At 40.6% G+C, this 21,762-nt stretch overlaps 1 protein-coding gene across 2 annotated transcripts in view; it reads left to right on the top strand.

Annotated features, from left to right (window-relative positions):
• MRPS5 (mitochondrial ribosomal protein S5) overlaps window positions 1-21,762 on the top strand; it is a 225,374-nt gene that overhangs the window by 128,720 nt on the left and 74,892 nt on the right. For both annotated transcript variants that reach the window (XM_075864416.1, XM_075864417.1), the window contains one exon: window positions 11,285-11,331. In XM_075864416.1, the coding sequence (XP_075720531.1) occupies window positions 11,285-11,331 (47 nt within the window). The remainder of the gene's footprint in view (window positions 1-11,284; window positions 11,332-21,762) is intronic.

Here is a 21,762-nt window from a genome sequence, read left to right as displayed (position 1 = left end):
GAACAGGACATATAGTACTGTAGAGAGGCGCTACTAGACAGCCAGTCAGGGCATGCAATGCATTACAACAGGTGGTTTACCAGTAAAATGCCCATGCTAATTGGCTGGATCATCCAGCCAATCACACGCGCCCCGAGATCCAGACGTTTTGTGGCTCTGCATGTTGAATGTGATTTCAAGTTACAGTGGCCCAGGAAATACCATTTTATGTTGAAAATATTGTAACTTGAAGGACCAATGTCCAGTATATACACTCCTCAACATTGAAATTGCAACACCAAGAAGGAAAAGTTTTGGAATTGTGGAATTTACATGGACATGTTAATGATATGCAAATGATAAAAAATGGGAACAAAATATTCAAAAAATCTTAATTTATGGAGTATGAGCACCATGCACACTTACACGCCTTTGCTTGCTATTGATGGTTGTCTGAGGAATGTTATGCTACGCTGAATGCACATGGCAGCTCCCTTTGCAATTGCCGACCAATGACATCCCATATGTGCCTTATGGGAGACAAGTCAGGAGATGTTGCAGGCATTGGTAGCTTGTTTAGCCACGCAGGCTGCTCACAGTAGCATGAGCAATGTACGGCCTGGCATTGTCCTGCTGAAAAACGGCTTCTGGGACAGTTTGTAAAAAATGTCCGTACCACTGGTTCCACAGCCAAATCAATGTAACGCAGAGCTGTTAGTGTACCTGAAATGAAGACTAGAGCGGTCCAGCTCCGGTTCATTATGCCACGCCACACCATAATCCCAGGAGCAGGACCAGTATGATGTTCCCTTGTAAAGGCCTCTTCATGGCATTGCCCACGTGGTCTCCAGGCCAATCTCCGGCTATCCTTACATCCAAGACAAAAGTGGGACTCCTCTCTGAAAAAGATAGACCTCCATTGCCATCTGGCTGTGCTCGATGATCGCCTTTGAGAGCGGTGGTGTGTCGTCAATGGAACATCTGTAGCTGGACATTTCGCTCGTAGCCCAATGTCGTTCAAACGCCTTCTCTTCTAATAGTTTGTGTTGACACCGGTGGCTGCACTAGGCTTGGGATGTGATGTCCAATTTCACTTGCTACACAGAATAGATCACTTCACGCCATGATTACAGTTAGACGATCCGTCCCTGCAGAAGTTGCCTCCGCACACCTCTTGCTGTCATTCCTGTTCGTTGTTGATCATCTCGACCTAGGCGCGTAGTGATTTGCTGTAGTGATAAACCAAGGTCTCCCACTTTGTCATGTTCCACAAACCATTCCTGAACATTTTTTTACAGTTTGGCAGGGCGCATTATCCTGCTGAATGTACTTGAACTTGGTCTGCAACGATGTTTAGGCAGATGATACGTGTCAAAGTAACATCCACATATATGCCAGGACCCTGGGTTTACCAGCAGAACTTTGCCCAGAGCATCACAATGCCTCTGCTATCTTACATTCTTTCCTTAGTACACATACTCGGCCATCCACGTGATGTAAAAGAATACTGGATTTATCAGATCAGGCCACCACCCTCCATTGCACCATGATCCGATACAGATGCTCGCATGCCCATTGTATTCGCTATTGGTGGTGAGCATGGGTCCGCATAGGCTCTCAGACCAGTAAGCTGTAATTCACTGTGTGTTGTTTTTTCATTGGTTTGTGCTACAGTAGCTCTTCTGTGAGATCTGGCTAGGCTTCGCTCCCCACACACATTTTTGAACCATGGGCGCCCGTGACCCGGTTGTCCTTCCTTGGACCACTTTTGGTATATATTAACCACTGCATACCAGGAACACCCCACAAAATCTGCTGTTTTTGAAGACTCTGACCCAGTCCTCCAGCCATCACAATTTCGCTCAGATTCTTACATTTGCTAATTTTTTACTACTTCCAACATATTAAGGCTTTATTCTCACATCGCAGTCAAAATTACTCTTTTGCCGAGAACTGCGTACGAAAATTGTTAAAAATGGCACCGTTTTTGCTTCGGCCAGCGGCAAAAAAATCATTTTGACCACTGTGTGAGAACCCAGCGTAGCTTTAATAACAGGTCAATAATTTGTTCAATTAATTCAATATTTATTTGTAAAAAAAACACCAAGATTTGGAGAAAATTTGCAAAAATTACGATTTTTCTCAATTTAAATGTATATGCTTGTAAAACAGATAGTAATACCACACACAATAGTTACTAGTTTACATTTTACATATGTCTACTTTTATGTTTGCATCATTTTTTGACCATTCTTTTATTTTACAAGGCTTAGAACTTTAGCAGCAATTTCTCATATTTTCAAGAAAATTTCAAAAGGCTTTTTTTTTCAGGGACCACTTCAGTTCTGAAGTGGCTTTGAGAGCCTTATATATTAGAAAGTCCCCATAAATCACCCCATATTGAAAACTGCACCCCTCAAAGTATTCAAAACAGCATTCAGAAAGTGTTTTAACCCTATAGGCGTTTCACAGGAATTAAAGCAAAGCAGGGGTGACATTTTACAAATTTAATTTAATATAATTTCATTATAAAATTCATTTTGTAATAATTTTTTTTCTGTACCACAGAAGGTTTTACCAGATAAATGCAACTCAATATTTATTGCCCAGAATCTGTAGTTTTTAGAAATATACCACATGTGGCCCTAGTGTTCTAATGGACTGAAACACAGGCCTCAGAAGCAAAGGAGCACCTAGTGGACTTTGGGGCCTCAAAAGTGACCCCATTTTGGAAACTACACCCCTCAAGGAATTTATCTAGGGGTATAGTTAGCATTTTGAACACACAGTTTTTTTGCTAAATGTATTTGAATTCATATGTGAAGGTGAAAATCTACTTTTTTCTGGAAAAACGTAAAATTAATTTTTACAAGGAATAAAGGAGAAAAAACACCCCCAACATATGTAAAGCAATTTCTCCCGATTTATAGCAATACCCCATATGTGGTAATAAACTGCTGTTTGGACCCACAGCAGGGCTCAGAAGAGAAGGAGCACCATTTGGATTTCTGATTTTGCTGGAATAGTTTTCAGTGCCATGTCACGTTTGCAATGCACTGGAGGGACCAAAACAGTGGAAACCCCCCCCAAAAGTGAGCCCATTTTGGAAACTACTCCCCTCAAGGAATTTTTCTAGGGGTAAAGTTAGCATCTTGACTCCACAGTTGTTTTGCTGAATTCATTGGAATTAGTCTGTAAAAGGTAAAAATCTACTTTTTTTCTGAAAAAACATAGACCTTTTTAATTTTTACAAGGAATAAAATAGAAAAAGCACCCCAACATTTGTAAAACAATTTCTCCCGATTACGTAAATACGCAGTATGTGATAATAAACGTCTGTTTGGACCCACAGAGTGGCTTAGAAAAGAAGGAGCGCTATTTGGCTTTTGGAGCTCAAATTTAGCTGAAATGGTTTACAGGTGCCATGTAGAATTTGCAAAGCCCCTGAGAGACCAAAACAGTGGAAACCACACAAAAGTGACTTAAGGAATCGATCTAGGGGTATAGTGAGCATTTAGACCCCACATGTCTTTTGCAAAATTTATTAGAATTAGGCCGTGAAAATGAATATCAACATTATTTCCACTAAAATGTTGAATTTTTTTCAATTTTATAAAGGCGGAAAAAGCACCCCAACATTTGTAAAGCAATTTCTCCGGAGTACAGCAATACCCCACATGTGGTCATAAATGTTTTTTCATTAGAAAGTAATTAACCCTTTCCGGACTGATACATTTTTGCTTTTTTGTTTTTCCCTCCCCGCTTTCCAAGACCAATAACTTTTTAGAGTGATGTGAGGGCTTATTTTTTGCAAAACGAGCTGTAGATTTTATTGGTACAATTTTTTGGTACATACAACTTTTTGAGCACTTTTTCTTATTTTTTTTTTGTCCGAGCCAAGGTGACCAAAAAACATTGATTTTGCAGTTTTAAAGAGGCTCTGTCACCCCATTATAAGTTCCCTATCTTCTACATAATGTGATGGGCGCTGTAATGTAGATTACAGCAGTGTTTTTTTTATTTAGAAAAATAGGTAGAGTTACGACCTATTTTAGCTTTATGCTACTGAGTTTCTTGATGCCCAACTGGGCGTGTGTTACTTTTTGACCAAGTGGGCGTTGTGGAGAGAAGTGTATGACGCTGACCAATTAGCGTCATACACTTCTCTCCAGTCATTTACACAGCACATAGTGCACTTACTAGATCACTATGTGCACCCACATACATCCCCATTAACGTTACTCAAGTGTCCTGAGGGTTAATAGACCTCACTACCAACCAGGATGTGATGTCTATTCAGAATCCTGACACTTCGCTAACGATTATGTGTGATTTACAGCACCTGAAGCGTAATCTCGCGAGATTACGCTGTAAATGACAGCCCAGCGTGATCTCAATGTGCTGTGCTGTAAATCACACACAAATGTTAGTGAAGTGTCAGGATTCTGAATAGACATCACGTCCTGGCTGGTAGTGATGTCTATTAACTCTCAGGACACTTGAGTAACGTTAATACGTGAGTTATGTGGCTGCACATATTGATCTAGTAAGAACAGTATGTGCTGTGCAAATGAATGGAGAGAAGTGTATGACGCTGATTGCTCAGCGTCATACACTTCTCTCTACAACGCCCACTTGGTCAAAAACTAAAACACGCCCAGTTGGGCATTAAGAAACTCATTAGCATAAAGCTAAAATAGGTCATAACTCCGTCAAAAATGATAGTTTTTCTAAACAAAAAACACTGCTGTAATCTAAATTACAGCGCCAATCACATGTACAAGATAGGCCACTTATAATGTGGTGACAAAGCCTCTTTAAATTCTTTATTTCTCACCGTGCGAGTTAAATAATGTTATATTGTGAGGGTATGTTCACACGTGCACGTCCGTTACGCCTGAAATTACGGAGCTGTTTTCAGGCGAAAACAGCTCTTGAATTTCAGACGTAATGTCACGTGCAGGCAATTTATGCAGCATCGATTACGGACGTAATTGGAGCTGTTTTTCTATGGAGTCCATGGAAAACGGCTCCAATTACGTCCCAAGATGTGACATGCACATGGGCAATGGGCAGATGTTTGCCGACGCTTTCAAGCAGTATTTTCGGCCGTAATTACAGCAAAAAACGCCTGAATTATGTCCGGAAATTGTGAGTGTGAACATACCCTAATAGTTTGGACTTTTACAGACACAGCGATACCAATTTTGTGTATTTTTTTTTTTTACATTACTTTAGAGAAAAAATGTGAAACGGATCTTTTGTTTTGGACTTTAAATATTTTTATACATTTTTTTCACGAATATTAATTTACTTTTGTTTTTACACATTTTATTAGTCCCCCTAGGGACTTGGACCAGCAATCAGTAGATAGCTGGTACAATACACTGCAATACTAATGTATTGCAGTAAATTGTCATTTTTACAAGCTCCAATAACAGCGCAATCGCTGTTTCTGTCCGTTAGTCCCCGGTGTCAGCTGTAATACACAGCTGACACCCACAGCGTATGGGGCGGGCTCATCGCGTGAGCTTGCTCCATACATCACCCCCCACACCATGACGTGCTATTAAGTCGTGGTGCACGAAGGGGTTAATGCGCAGCGGATGGTGCCGAGTGAAAATTGCAATTTTCCACTGATATGCCATTTTATGTTATGCCCAGTTTGTGCCACTGAAGACAAATAACTCATAAAATATTAACCGGGTTCTCCCGGGTATGGCGATGCCATATCTGTGGACGTAAACTGCTGTTTGGGCAAGCTGTAGGGCTCAGAAGGGAGGCAGTGCCATATGGCTTTCGGAGCGCAGATTTAGCTTGGTAGTAGTTCTTTTTGGGGGTTTTCTGGTATTTCAGTTTATAATGTGGAGGCATATGTAATCTGTGCGGAGAACATCAGGGCATAATAAGAGGGTATAATAATGGGGTAAATAAATAATAATCCGCAGATATGTGGCCAGTGTCGCACTGATAAATGGTCCCTGATCTTATCCGCTTTTGGAACACTGCACATTTTGCGTCGCCATAGTCTGAGAGCCAGAACTTCTTTATTTTTTCTTCACCGGAGCTGTGTGAGGGCTTATTTGTTGTGGGACAATCTGTAGTTTTCATTAGTACGGTACCATTTTTGGGTATATACGATTTTTTTAATTTTTTTTAATCACTTTATATTCAATTTTTTGGCAAGCAAGGTGACCAATTCTGACAATTTCTTTTTTTTCTTTTACGGCGACCACCCTGGGCTATAAATGACCATTTTACTTTATTCTGGGGATCGGTACGATTACGGTGATACCATATGTATATAGATTTTTGTATGTTTTGCAATGTTTGCGCAATAAAATCACTTATTTGTAAAATAATTTATTTTTTGTGTCACCATATTCTAAGAGCCATAACTTCTTTTATTTTTCAGTCAAAAAAGCTGTGTAAGAGCTTGTTTTTTGTGGGACGGGTTGTAGTTTTTATTGGTACTATTTTGGCGTACATGCGACTTTTTGATTACTTTTTATTGTATATTGTGAGGAGTGGTGACCAAAAAATTGTGATTCTAGCATTGTTTTTTTACGTGTTCATCGTGCGGGAAAAATAATATTTTAGTTTTATAGTTGGGGTCGTTATGAATGTGGTGATACCAAATCCGTGTACTTTTTTTTAACGTGTTCATTTTTTTTCCTTTCATAAAAGACTTATAGGAAAAAAATCATTTTTGTTTTTACACTTTTTTTGAAAACATTTTGATTCTTTTTTTTTTACTTGTCCCACTAGGGAACATTTATACTTGCATCTCTAATCGATGCTAGAACACATTACACTACCTACGTAGTGTAATGTGTTGTCATTGTGAAAGTCAGTCATGCCATTTTGATGATCCGGTATGGGGGGGGGGGTGTGATCGGGGGTCTAATAGGGAGTGCTGGCCCCCTATTCTGTGAGAGAAGAGCGAGAACTAACCGCCGCTGTTTTGTACAGTGATCGCCGTTATTCGGTGAATAACGGCGATCACCTGACCGGGGACTGGACAAAGCGGTCCTCGGTCTGTGCTCCGAGGCCTCAGCTACCTCCGTAGACTGAGTTTAAGCGCCTCCCGGGGGTGCTATCTTATGCCAAAGCGCTGCAGGTTTAGGTTCAATGGTTCTTACATAAAGAATAAAAAGCTGAGCTATAAAGGAGATACATGACTGCTTCTCATTCTGCTCACTTTATTATTATTTAGTTTGTAAAGGACGATTGGCTAGATATGAAATAAAAGTCTGACTGCTGGAACCTCAACTAATTTAGAAAATTGGTCAGGGAAGCGGCCACACGTCCAATCAATCACTTTCCATTATTTGGAAAGATGCGTATACAGAAACTGCTGAGTGATCAAGACACTTGTTCTCAGGATCAGTGGAAAACCCCATAAAATACAAACATACTAATACTATATTTTACAAAGCTTGCAATAACAGCTGTTAACCCCTTCCCGACATATGTCGTACGTATACGTCATGGAAAGCCAGTGCTTCCCGCAAAATCTCGTATACTTATGACAAATGGATGGCATCGGCTCAGAAGCAGAGTCGGTGCCATCATCCCCGGATGTCAGCTGTAACTTACGAATAGTGGCCTCCCGGTCTGCCTAGTACGGAAAACTTCCAGCCCCCGCCCGGAGGCGGGGCCCAAAAGGCTTACGTAGCCGTCGGCAATATGGCGCCGGCTCAGGAGATGAGCCGGCGTCATAAGCGGTCTATGTCAGCTGTATGTTGCAGTTGACATCCACCTGTAACGGCAGGAACCGGAGCTAGCTCCGATCCCTGCCATTAACCCCTTAGATGCAGTGACCGAAGCAATCGCTGCATCTTTGTGGTTATCAGCAGATTGGCAGCTCTGCCCTGCCATCGCAGTGCTGCCGACTGCTACTATGGCAACATTAGACCTAACAATGGCCTCTTCCATTAAAGTAGCCGATTAGGCCCTGCCCGGAGGCGAAGCCTAATCGGCTTGCTGTCAGTGAATGACTGACTGACAAATCTAATACATTGCACTACATAGGTAAAAGTAGTGTAAAAAAAAAAAAAGAAAAGTTGTCAAAAATATACGTTTCAAGTAATAAAATAAACCACAATCGCCCTTTTTCAAGTCCTTTATTGAAAAAAAGAAATAAACCATACATATTTGATATCGCCGCGACCGTAACGGTCTAAACTATATATTGTTATTTATTCCACGCGGTGAACGGTGAAAAAAACCCCAGAAAAAACTATGCCAGAATTTCTGTTTTTTGGTCACTTTGCCCTGCAAAAAATTGAAGCAAAAAGTGATCAAAAAGTCGCATGTATCCTAAAATGGTACCTATAAAAACTACAAGTCATCCCGCAAAAAAACAGCCATCATACCACTCCATCTATGAAAAAATAAAATTAGATGAGGCTCCAATAATTCAGGAAATAAAAATATGCGGTTGTGCAGGCCCGAGGGGAACATTTCTTCGGTTTCAAGAGGTGATTTATCGGGGGTCTAAAATTAGGGAAGAAGGAAGGGGAGGGCCCAAACATATCTGCTGGAAGTGAGGGTGCCCGTATTACACCAGAACAGCACTTCCCAGTGCAAAGATGCCGAGTGTGTACCAATAGGGGGATAAGAAAGGATACCCTCTATCAGTGCGACACTGGCCTGTGCAGAAAGGATTGCTTTACAGCGTAACACACATCTATGTATTATTTTATTGTTTTTTTTACCCCATTATTATACCACCTGACTATGCCCCTGATGTACTCTGCCCAGCTTACCTGTACCCCCACATTATAAACTGAAATACCAGTAAAACTCCAAACAAAACTACTACCAAGCAAAATCTACACTTCAAAAGCCAAATGGTGCTCCCTCCCTTCTGAGCCCTACAGCGTGCCTAAACAGCAGTTTATTTCCACATATATGGCACAACCATACCCGGGAGAACCCTTTTTGGTGTGTGTCTACAGTGGCATAAGCTGGGCATGACATATTTGCCACTGAATTGGCATATCTGGAGAAAATTACTTTGCACCATCCGTAGCACATTCATTTATGGAAAAGACCTGTGGGGTGAAAATGCTCACTACACACCTTAATGAATGCCTTGAGTGGTGTAGTCTCCAAAATGGGGTCACTTCTCAGGTTTCTTTTATTATTTCACATCAGAGCCTCTGCAGTTGTGCACCGATACTTTGTAAGTCGCCAAATTAGGCCTCAATTTCGCATGGTACTCTCACTCCTGAGCCCTGTCCAATGTCCAGGCAAAAGATTAGTGCCCCGTGTAGGGTGATTCTAAAACCGGGAAACACAGCATAATAATTAGAGAGCTGTCTTGTTATGGTGGCACGAGTTTGGCACCACATATTGGCATATCTATGGAAAAAAAAAACATTTTTTCACTCTGCAACATCGAGTGCACACTAATTTCTGCAAAACACCTGCGGGGTTAACATGCTCACTACACGCCTTGGTGAATACCTTGAGGGCTGTAGTTTCCAAAATGGGGTCCCTTGTGATTCCACTGTTTTCATCCCACAGGGGCTCTGCAAATGCTACATAGCGACCAGAAACCAATCCAGCAAAATCTGCACTCCAAAAGCTAAATGGCTCTCTTTCCCTTCTGAGCAGTGCCGTGTGTCCTTTTATTTTTTGAGAACATGAAAAATTTTGAGCTAAAGCTACGTCTTATTGGACAAAATTTTTTTATTTTCACTGCCCAATTCAACTAAATCCATGAAACACCTGTGGGGTCAAAATGCTCACTGCACCCCTAGATTAATTCCACAAGGGGTGTAGTATCCCAAATGGAGTCACTTTTGGGTAGTTTCCACTGTACTGGTAACGTAAGAGCTTTGCAAAAGCGACATGGTGTCAAGAAACCAATCCAGCAAAATCTGTGCTCCAAAAGCCATATGACGCTTCTTCTCTTCTGACTTTTGCCATGTGCCCAAACAGCAGTTTATGACCACATATGGGGTATTTCCGTACTCCAGAGAAGTTGCTTTACAAATGTTGGGGTTCTTTTTTTTTTTTTTCCTTTATTTGTTGAGAAATCAATAAGATGTAGCTTTAGCTCCAAATTTTTTTATTTTCACTGCCCAATTCTAATAAAATCTATGAAACACCTGTGGGGTCAAAATGCTCACTAAACCCCTAGATGAATTCCTCAAGGGGTGTAGTTTCCTAAATGGAGTCACTTTTTTGACGTTTTCACTGTTTTGTCCCCTCAGGGGCTTTGCAAATTCGACATGGCCTTCGAAAACCATTCCTGCTAAATTTGAGCGCCAAATGGCGCTCTTTCCCTTCTTAGCCCTGCTGTGTGTCCAAACAGCCATTTATGACCAAATGTGGGTTATTCTTTTACTCGGGAGAAATTTCTTTACAAATGTTGTGGTGCTTTTTCTCCTTTAGTCCTTGTGGAAATGAGAAAAAATTAGCTAAACCTACATTTTATTTGAAAGAATGTAGATTTTCATTTTCACAGCCTTTTTCCAATAATTTCTGCAATACACCTGTAGGGTCAAAATGCTCACTATACCCCTAGATAATTTCCTTGAGGGGTGTTCCCAAATGCCGTCACTTTTGGGGATTTCCACTGTTTTGGCACCGCAAGAGCCCTTCAAACCTGACATGGTGCCTAAAATATATTCTAATAAAAAGGAGGCCCCAAAATCCACTAGGTGCTCCTTTTGATTCTGAGGCCTGTGCTTCAGTCCAGTAGCACACTAGGGCCACATATGGGATATTTCCTAATACTGCAGAACCTGGGCAATAAATATTGAGTTGCCTTTCTCTGCTAAAACATTGTGTTACAAAAAAAAAATAGATTAAAAATGAATTTCTGGGAAAAAAAAAATAATTTGTAAGTTTCACCTTTACTTTGGTTTAATTCCTGTGAAACACAAAGGGTTAAAATTTCTAAATGCTGTTTTGAATACTTTGAGGGGTGAAGTTTTTAAAATGGGGTGACTTATTGTGGGTTTCTAAATTTTGGTGTTTTTCACAATGAAATACTAAATGTACCGAGCAAATTTTAACCGTAACATAAAGTCCAATGTGTCACGAGAAAACTATCTCCGACTCGCTTGGATAGGTAAAAGCATTCCGAAGTTATTACCACGTAACGTGAAACATGTCAGATTTGAAAAATGAGGCTCTGTCAGGAAGGTCAAAAGTGTCCGCCTATTGTTGAACAACAGGGAAGAATAATTTGTATTCTACTGTACAGTGAAGACAAGTAAGAAAAACTTTAACCAGATCTGGGGTTGCTACTGAAAGAGTGACTTTCTTTTTTTTTTTTCTCTGACAGGATTTGCCCTTGGAAAAGCCAGTGACCGACTCATAGCACTTAGGAAAGTAAGTCTCTCTCACAAAGCAATCTTAATTTTTCCTCACTGGAATCCACTAAGGATCATTATATTGTATGTATTCCGCAGCAGTCACGCCCACTGCGTTTAATCTTGTTCTGCAGCATGTAGCCATCTTTATCTTGACTTTTATATACACATTGTCAAGAAGCTTTAACTTTTTTTCAAATACTTTTCAATGGCTTTTGTTGTGAGGTATCACGCTGCAGCAAGTTATCAGAGTCCATATAAGCTTGGCTACATCTGTACGACAAATTTGAAAACAAAGATGTATAAATGGATGTGGAATAACTTGCAATGGGGGCTCCAAATTTAATATGGACTAGCACCATTATTTGTCACAAAATATTGGTGCACAAAAGCTTTGACCTAGCTAGTGGTTACTTCAGATGTATTATGTAGCATGCTCCTCAAATCCATGACTGACTCTCCCTCTTGTAAATTGTCAATCTTACGACACTATTGAATAATTCGACCTTTCAGATGTACCTAATATATTAGCCTAGGTTCCTCCAAATGACATTCACACTGTAACTCTGAAAGAGTCTGAATTTTATGACCTGTTTTAAGAGAAGGCACAGGAGACTTTTCAAATATATCATATAGTTGTCCAATTTTGTGAGCATAGTGCTACACAATGAATTTTCATAGTGTGCGTTTACTGTGTTTGACAACTTTCATTTTAAAAAGAAGGCTGATCTTTGGTGAACCTACTAAACTAAAGGGGGTTTTACACAGGACGATTATCAGGCAACGAGCGTTCCTATAATGCTCGTTGCCGATAATTGCCCTGTGTAAACAGGGGAACAATCAGCAGATGAACAAGCCAACGCTCTATCATCTGCTGGTCATATAATTTAAAAAAAGTTAAATATCATCGTTGTCGGCAGCACATCTCCCTGTGTAAACAGGGAGACTCGCTGCTGACATGATGATAATGTATGGGGACGAGCGATTGGAGTAACGACCGCTCATCCTCATCCTCATCCATAGCTCCGTGTGACCGGAGCAAACGAGCGCCAATCAACGATGTCTCGTTGATCGGTGCTCGCTGCACCGGCCGCCTATCGGCAGGTGTAAAAGGGCCTTAAGTGTTCAGGTGTTTGTCATGAATAGTTTCCAGAATGGTAATGTGATAAATGCCAATCAAATTACATAGTATTGTTGGAGCACCAAAACAATTAGCAACACAAGATATGTTTGATTGTTTACATTTTTGCAATTTTGTGTAATCTTCTTAGTAAATAAAAGCTATTCATTCTACTTAGGCCTCATGCACGAACGTGCTTTTGCGGCCTCAATTCCCCGAAAATCCACGGGATAATTGAAGCCCCATTCATTTCTATGGGGCCATGCACACGACCGTAGTTTTTACGGTCCGTGCATGGCCCGGGAGCCCGCACCGCAGAAAGAACGGACCTGTCTTATTACGGCCATCTTCTGCGGTCCGGGCTCATTAAAAATAATGGCCGCGACCATGTGCATGTCCCGCGATTTGCGAGCGGCTCGCGGCTGACAGTCTGCAGCCGGCCGACCCGAAAATCATGGCCGTGCACATGGCTACGGTCGTGTGCATGAGGCCTTAGTTATTCAGTATAGTATATTGGCTCAGAATAGGAGTAATGATATATTGTAAACTGAAGCAATGCTGTCCATATGTGACTGCAATGTACTTGAATTATTTGAGAATTTCACCGGATGCAATGTTACATACCGTATTTTTCGGACTATAAGACGCAGTTTTTAGCAAGAATAAATCTTGCTAAAAAGTCCCTGCGTCTTATAGTCGGCAGTCAAGGGACCCGGCAGTGCCATGCCCCCTGACCGCTCCTTACTTAACCCCTTCCCGACCCACGATGTGCCGGCACATCATGGAGAGGGGATGATGTATGGAGCGGGCTCACTCACTGAGCCCACTTCATACACTGCAGGGTCAGCAGCTGACCCGCTGCTCTAACGGCCAGGAACACACAGGAACTGTTCCTGGCCATTTAACTAGTTAAATGTCGCGGTCAATAGCGACCACAGCATTTATAGTGGTTTTCCCATGAAGGACATTTATGACATATCCACAGGAAATATCATAAATGTCTGATAGATGCGGGTCCCACCTCTGGGACCCGCATCTATCTTTAGAACGGGGCCCCCTAAACCCTGTTCTATCTTACCCGGCTCCGCTGTCTTCCGGCCACTTCACTTCTTGGTTACATGGTCGAGTTACGCAAACAGCAGTTTCTGTAATTCCCATACAACTGAATAGTAGTTACGGAAACAGCGTAGCTCAGCTAGTTACGCTGTTTCATTAACTCATCCATGTATTGCAGTTTATTATACCAGCAATCTAATGATCGCTGGTTCAAGTCCCCTAGGGGAACTAATAAAATGTGTAAAAAAAAAAAAAGTTAGATACATTTTCAGGAGTGTAAAAAATTTTTCAAGTTAAAAAAAAACCAAAAAAAAAACCCTCTTCCCATTTCTCCCCAAGCACGATGTAAAAATAAAAAAATTGGTATTGCTGCGTCCGTAAAAGTCTGAAACTATTACAATATAGCATTATTTGACTCACACAGTGAACCGCGTAAAAAAGATAAATTGAAAACCCCAGAATCGTTGTCTTTTGGTCACCATAGCACCAAAAAGAATTAAATAAAAAGTGATAAAAAAATTGTATGTACCATAAAAATGGTGCTAATAAAAACTACAGCTCGTCCCGCAAAAAATAAGCCCTCACAATGCTCAAACGATGGAAAATATAAGTTATTACTCTTAGAATGTGGTGAAACGGAACAAATTATTTTTTTTAACCAATAGATTTTTCTATGTAAAAGAAGTAAAATATTAAATTTTTTCCTATTTTCTGTGGTCTAAAACCTGGGTGCGTCTTACTGTCAGGTGCGTCTTATAGTCCGAAAAATACGGTAGTTAGTACAGTTAAAAAAAAAAAAAAAAAGACGTTCAACCAGGGGACAGGAGGAAGGGATATGGGTAAACTATAGAACTTTGTCTTACCCTTATTGATCCAAAGGAAGGTAAAAAAAAAATACCTATAAGGCATTAACCAATCTGCCCTAAAAAGGAAAAATGTCCCTCCTGATCCCAAGTGGCGATCAGACTGGATCAACTTTCAAACAAGAATTCTACACATTGACATAGGAGCTGATATTTTTTCGTTCTAGGAAATGATCTATCTTTTTTTTTTTTTTTTTTAAAGCCATCTACTGTAGCTGCAGCTCCTGCGGTAGGCTATTCCATAGTAAAGGCTAATTCAGACATCATTCTCGTCCGTGTGCTGTGCGTTTAAATAATGCACAGCACAGGGACCGTTTGATTTCAATGGGCTATTCACACATGTGAGTTTTCACGCAGCGAGTATTTGTTGCATTGTGTGCTTTATTGGTGCGTTTTCACCCAATTAGTCGTCCTTTGAAGTTAATGGGTGCGTGAAAACCACAGACCGCACATGGACGCACATCTGTGTGCTGTCCGTCTTTTACACATTAATTACAAATTAATACTAATTATTAAAAAAAAGTGCTTGCAAGTGTGTGAATAACTCATGCTACTCGCAAAGCACACTGATGCAAAAACGCAACGCACATGGACAGATTCACGCAAGTTTTTTACGTGCGTAAATCTGTGTCACTCTTGTGAATGTAGCCTTAGGAATGTTTGGCGCCTCTGGGGATTGAAACTTTTTATTTTTTTCTCCAGACATAGAGAGTAACCCCTTTGTCTTTTTGAGGGGGTTTTTACATGGAACTGGTTTTTACTATATTTCTTATAAGGGCCATTAATATATTTATGTAAGTTAATCTAGTCTCCCCTTAGTTGTCTCTTTCCAGGGCTAAATCAATTTAATTCTTATCTTTTCTCATAACTTAGATCCTTCATGCCCCTTATTAGTTTAGTTGCTCTTCTTTGTATTTTTTCCAACTCCAGGGCATCCTTTCTATGAACTGGAGCCTAGAACTGAACTGCATATTCTAGATGAGGCCTCACTAATGCTTTGTAAAGTGGTAATATTACATCCCTGTCCCGCGAGTCCATGCCTCTTTTAACCCCTTCCCGACATTTGACGTATCCATACGCCGAATTCGGGTAGGGGAAGAGCGGGCTCACGCAGTTAACTTGCTCCATACGATGACGGTGTCGGCTGTATGTTACAGCCGACACTTCAGAGTAACTAGCGGCATCGCGCTCGAGTGCGATCCCGCTAGTTTAACTCGTTAAATGGCGCGGTCAATACTGACCGCAGCATTTAAATCATCAGAAAGAGGGGGGCCACCCCCTCTAACAGCTCATCGCGCCCCCAGCAACGCAATCGCGGGGGGCGATGGTTGCTATGGCTGCCTGGGGGCTTAATGAACGACCCCAGGTCCGCCATCTTTGTACACCTATTAAGCCTTGCCTCCGGCAGGGCTTAATAGGTGCCTGTCAGAATCACGATATACTGCAATACATTAGTATTGCAGTATATCGTGCAAGCGATCTAACGATCGCTGCTTGAAGTCCCCTATGGGGACTAATAAAAAAAGTAAAAATAAGGTTTTTTTTGGTGTAAAAAAAAAATAATATATATATATATATATATATATATATATATTAAAATTTCAAAAAAAAAACCTTTTCCCATTTTCCACCTAGAGCATAGTAAAAAAATAAATAAGTAAACACAATTGGTATCGCCGCGTCCGTAAAAGTCTGAACTATTATAATATATCGTTATTTAACCCGCACGGTGAACGCCGTAAAAAAAATAAAATTGTAAACGCCAGAATGTCTATTTTTTGGTCACCTCATCTCCCACAAAAAATTAAATAAAAAGTGATCAAACCGTTGGATTTACACCAAAATTATATTATTAAAAACTACAGCTTATGCCGCAAAAAATAAGCCCTCATACCGCTTAATAGACAGAAAAATAAAAAAGTTGTGGCTTTCTGAATTTGGCGACGCAAAATAATTTTTTTACACTTAGGTTTTTACATATAAAAGTAGTAAAACATAGAAAAAACGATATATATTTGGTATCTCCGTAATCGTATTGACCCACAGAATAAAGTTAACATGTTGTTTTAATTGCACAGTAAATTCCGTAAAAACAGCGCGCAAAAAACCATGGAGGAATCGCTGTTTTTTTTCATTTTCTACCCCACATTTTCTACCTCCGATCCGGTCGATTAACCCCTTCGATGCATCGATCAACGTGATCGATGCATCGAAGTGTCTTGTAGCCTGTCGGCAACCACGATGGTTGCCACGGGCGTGGGTGTCAGCTGTTTGTCACAGCTGACATCGTGCCCTAACGGCCAGGACCGGAGCAAGGCTCCGATCCGGCCGATTAACCCCTTAGATGCAGCTATCGCTGCATCTAAGTGATTAGATCGTACCCTATGGTTGCTAATGACAACCATCGGCACCCGCGGGTGTTCCGATGGTTGCTATGGCAACCATAGCCTAACAATCACTTCCTAGTACGGAAGCCTATTAGGCCCCGCCGGGAGGCGAAGCCTAATAGGCTTGCTGTCAGTGAATAGCTGACAGCTCTAATACACTGCACTATGTAGGTAGTGCAGTGTATTAGAATAGCGATCAGGGCTTCATGCCTTCAAGTTCCCTAGTGGGACAAAAAAAAAAGTTAAAACAAGTTAATAAAAATGTTGTAAAAAAGTAAAAAAAAATAAGTCATGTTAAAAAACACTATAACAGCCTTTTTTCCTATAATAAGTCTTTTATTATAGGAAAAACCAAAAAACATTAAAAAAAAAGTACACATATGTGGTATCCCCGCGTCCGTAATGACCCAAACTATAAAAATATCACGCTATTTTACCCGTATGGTGAACACCGTAAACAAATTAAATAAAAAACAATTCCAGAATAGCTGTTTGTTAGTCGCTACCCCTCGTAAAACAGAATACAAAAAGGGATCTAAAAGTTGCATGTACCCCAAAATTATACCATTAAAAAACGCAGCCCGTCCCGCAAAAAACAAGCCCTCCCACCGCTTTTTTGACGGAAAAATAAAAAAGTTATGGCTCTCAGAATATGGTGACACCAAAAATAAATTATTTGAAACAAAAGTGATTTTATCGTGCAGACGCTTCAAAGCATAAGAAAAACTATATACATCTGGCATCACCGTAATCGTACCGACCCGCAGAATAACGTAAAATTGTCATTCATAGTGCATAGCGAACGCCGAAAAAAAAAAATTATAAAAAACATCAGAATTGCAGGTTTTTGGTCACCTTGCTTGCCAAAAAAATGAAATACAAAGTGATCAAAAAATCGCATGTACCCCAAAATGGTACCAATGAAGTCTACAGATTGTCCCGCAACAAATAAGCCCTCACACGGCTCCGGTGGAGAAAAAATAAAGACGTTTTGGCTCTCAGAATATGGCAATGCAAAATGTGCAAAGTGTCCAAAAGCGGGTAAGATTGGGCGCCATTTATCAGTGCGACGCTGGCCACATATCTGTGGATAATTATTTATTTACCCCATTATTATACTCTCTTATTATACCCCTGATGTTCTCCGCACAGCTTACATATGCCCCCACATCATAACTGAAATACCAGCAAAACCCCAAACAAAACAACTAGCGAGCAAAATCCACGCTCCAAAAGCCAAATGGTGCGCCCTGCAGCGTGCCCAAGAAGCAGTGTACGTCCACATATATGGCATCGCCATACCCGGGAGAACCCGCTTAACAGTTTGAGGTATTTGTCTTCAGTGTCACGAACTGGGCACAAAATATTGTTCACTAAAATGGCACATACCTGTGGAAATTTGCAGTTTTCACTTTGCACCATCCACTGAGCATTCATTTCTAATAGAAAAAAAAAACCTGTGTGGTCAAAATGCCTTGAGGGGTGCAGTTTCCAAAATGGGGGTCACTACTTGGGGGTTTGTTTTACTATTTGACCTCAGAGCCCTGCCGTTGTGGGCTAATGCTGCGAAAATCACCAAAATAGGTCTCACATGCGCCTTTCACTCCTAAGCCCTGTCATATGTCCAGGCAAATGATAAATGCCTTGAGGGGTGTAGTTTACAAAATGGGGTCACTTCTCAGGGTTTTACACTCTACTCTGGTACCTAAGAACGCTCTGCAAATGCGACATGGCGCCCGTACACCAGTCCAGCAAAATCTGTGCTCTAAAAGCCACATGGCAGTCCTTCCATTTTGAGCTCTGCCATGTGCCCAAACAGCAGTTTAGGGCCACACATGGGGTATTGCCGTACTCTGGAGAAATTGGGTAACAAATTAAGTGTTGTTTTTTCTGCTATTACCCCTTGTGGGAAAAAAAATTGGGTGCAAAACTACATATTTTTGGGAAAAAAAATTAATTTTTCATTTTCACTGCCTCATTCTAAAACAATCTATGAAACACCTGTGGGATCAAAATGCTCAGTACACCCCTAGATGATTACCCTGAGGGGTAAAGTTTCCAAAATGGAGTCACTTCTCAGGGGTTTCTACTGTACGGGTACTTCAGGGGCTCTGCAAATGCGACATGGCGCCCAAAAAACAATCAACCAAAATCTACATGCCAAGTAGCACTCCTGCCATTCTGAGCCCTGCGGTGTATCCAAGCAGCAGATTATAACCACATATGGGGTATTGCCGTACTCGGGAGAAATTGCTTTACAATTGTTGGGGCGCTTTTTCTCCTTTATTCCTTGTGAAAATGAAAACTATTCAACATTTTAGTGGAAAGAATGTAGATTTTCATTTTCACTGCATAATCCCAATAATTCAGCAAAAAAACTGTGGGGTCAAAATGCTCACTATACCGCTAGATAAATTCCACGAGGGGTATAGTTTCCCAAATGGGGTCACTTTTGCCGGGTTTACACTATTTTGGCCCCTCAGTGGCTTTGCAAATGTCACATGGGGCCGCAAACCATTCCAGCAAATCTTGAGCTCCAAAAGTCAAATGGCGCTCCGTCCTTTCTAACTTCTGCCATGTGTCCAAACAGCAGTTTATTACCACATATGGGGTATTGCTGTGCTCAACAGAGTTTGCTTTATAAATATTGGAGTGTTTTTTCTCCTTTATCTGTTGTAAAAATGAAAAAATCTGAGCTAAAACTACATTTTATTAGAAAAAATTTAGATTTTCAATTTCACTGCATAATTCCCATAAATTCAGCAAAAACCGTGTAGGGTCAAAATGCACACTATACCCCTAGAAAAATTCATTGAGGGGTGTAGTTTCCAAAATGGGGTCACTTTTGGGGCGTTTCCACTGTTATGGTCCCTCCAGGGCTTTGCAAACACGACATGGCACCGAAAACCAATGCAGCAAAATCTGCGCTCCAAAATCCAAATGGCCCTCGTTCCCTTCTGAGCCCTGCCGTGGGTCCAAACAGCAGTTTATTACCACATATGGGGTATTGCCGTAATCGGGAGACATTGCTTTACAAATGTTGGGGTGCTTTTTCTCCTTTATTCCTTGTAAAATCTAAAACTTCGTATGTTTTTTCATTTTCACAGACCAGTTCCAATAAATTTAGCAAAAAACCTGTGGGCTAAAAATGCTAACTATACCTCTTGAAAAATTCCTTGAGGGGTGTAGTTTCCAAAATGGGGTCACTTTTGGGGGGTTTCCACTGTTTTGGCACCACAAGACCTCTTCAAACCTGACATGGTGCCTAAAATATATTCTAATAAAATAGAGGCCCCAAAATCCACCAGGTGCTCCTTTGCTTCTGAGGCCGGTATTTCAGTCCATTACCGCACTAGGGCCACATGTGGGATATTTCTAAAAACTGCAGAATCTGGGCAATAAATATTGAGTTGCATTTCTCTGGTAAAACCTTCTCTGTTACAGAAAAAACTGTATTACAAGTGAATTTCGTAAAAAAAAATAGAAATTTGTAAATTTTACCTCTACTTTGCTTTATTTCCTGTGAAATGCCTAAAGGGTTAAAATAATTTCTGAATGTGGTTTTGAATACTTTGAGGGGTGCAGTTTTTAAAATGGGGTGTTTTATAGGGGGTTTCTAATATATAAGGCCCTCAAAACTACTTCAGAACTGAACTGGTCCCTGAAAAAATTTCCTTTTGAAGTTTTCTTGAAAATGCGAGAAATTGCAGCTAAAGTTCTAAGCCTTGTGAGGTCATAGAAAATTAAAGCACGTTCAAAATCCGATGCAAACATAAAGTAGACATATAGGAAATGTTAATTAGTAAATATTTTGTGTGGTATTACGATCTGTTTTACAAGCAGATACATTACAATTTAGAAAAATGCAGATTTTTGCAAATTTTCTCTACATTTTGGTGTTTTTTACAAATAAATATTGAATTTAACGACGAAATTTTTTCAGTATGATAAAGTACATGTCACGAGAAAACAGTCTTAGAATCGCTTGGATAGGCAAAAGCATTCTGGAGTTATTACCACATAAAGTGACACATGTCAGATTTGCAAAAATCGGCTGTGTCCACAAGGCCAAAATGGGGTTAAAGAGACTCTGTCACCACATTATAAGTGTCCTATCTCCAACATAAGGAGATGGGCGCTATAATGTAGGTGACAGAAATGGTTTTTATTTTTAAAAACGATCTATTTTCACAACGTTAGGAGCGATTTTGGTTTATGCTAATGAGTTTCTTAATGCCCAAGTGGGCGTATTTTTACTTTCGACCAAGTGGGCGTTGTACAGAGGAGTGTATGATGCTGACCAATCGGCATCATGCACTCCTCTCCATTCATTTAGACAGCAGAATCGCGTTCTTACTAGAACATGATCTGCAGCCGCATACACAGCGATTCTGCTTGATTAACATTAATCCAGTGTCCTGATAATGAATACACATGACTATCCAGCATGGACGTCCTGTGTATTCAGAATCCTGACACTTCTGAATCTTTTCTGTGAGATTCCAGCATCGAAAACGAAATCTCGTTTACCTCCGTAATCTCGCGAGATTTCGTATCCGTTGCTGTAATCTCACAGAAAAGATTCAGAAGTATCAGGATTCTGAATACACATGACGTCCAGGCTGGATGGTCATGTGTATTCATTATCAGGACACTGGATTAATGTTAATCAAGCAGAATCGCTGTGTATGTGGCTGCAGATCATGTTCTAGTAAGAACGCGATTCTGCTGTCTAAATGAATGGAGAGGAGTGCATGATGCCGATTGGTCAGCGTCATACACTCCTCGGTACAACGCCCACTTGGTCGAAAGTAAAAATACGCCCACTTGGGCATTAAGAAACTCATTAGCATAAACCAAAATCGCTCCTAACGTTGTGAAAATAGATCGTTTTTTTTAAATAAAAAGCATTACTGTCACCAACATTATAGCGCCCATCTCCTTATGTAGGAGATAGGACACTTATAATGTGGTGACAGAGCTTCTTTAAACAATCATATATTTGTAAACGCTTTGAATACCAC

The sequence above is a fragment of the Rhinoderma darwinii genome, chromosome 4, assembly GCF_050947455.1.
Source record: "Rhinoderma darwinii isolate aRhiDar2 chromosome 4, aRhiDar2.hap1, whole genome shotgun sequence".
Taxonomy (NCBI): Eukaryota; Metazoa; Chordata; class Amphibia; order Anura; family Rhinodermatidae; genus Rhinoderma; species Rhinoderma darwinii.
The sequence above is the reverse complement of the archived record's forward strand: the minus strand, read 5'-3'. Positions and strand labels throughout refer to the sequence as shown.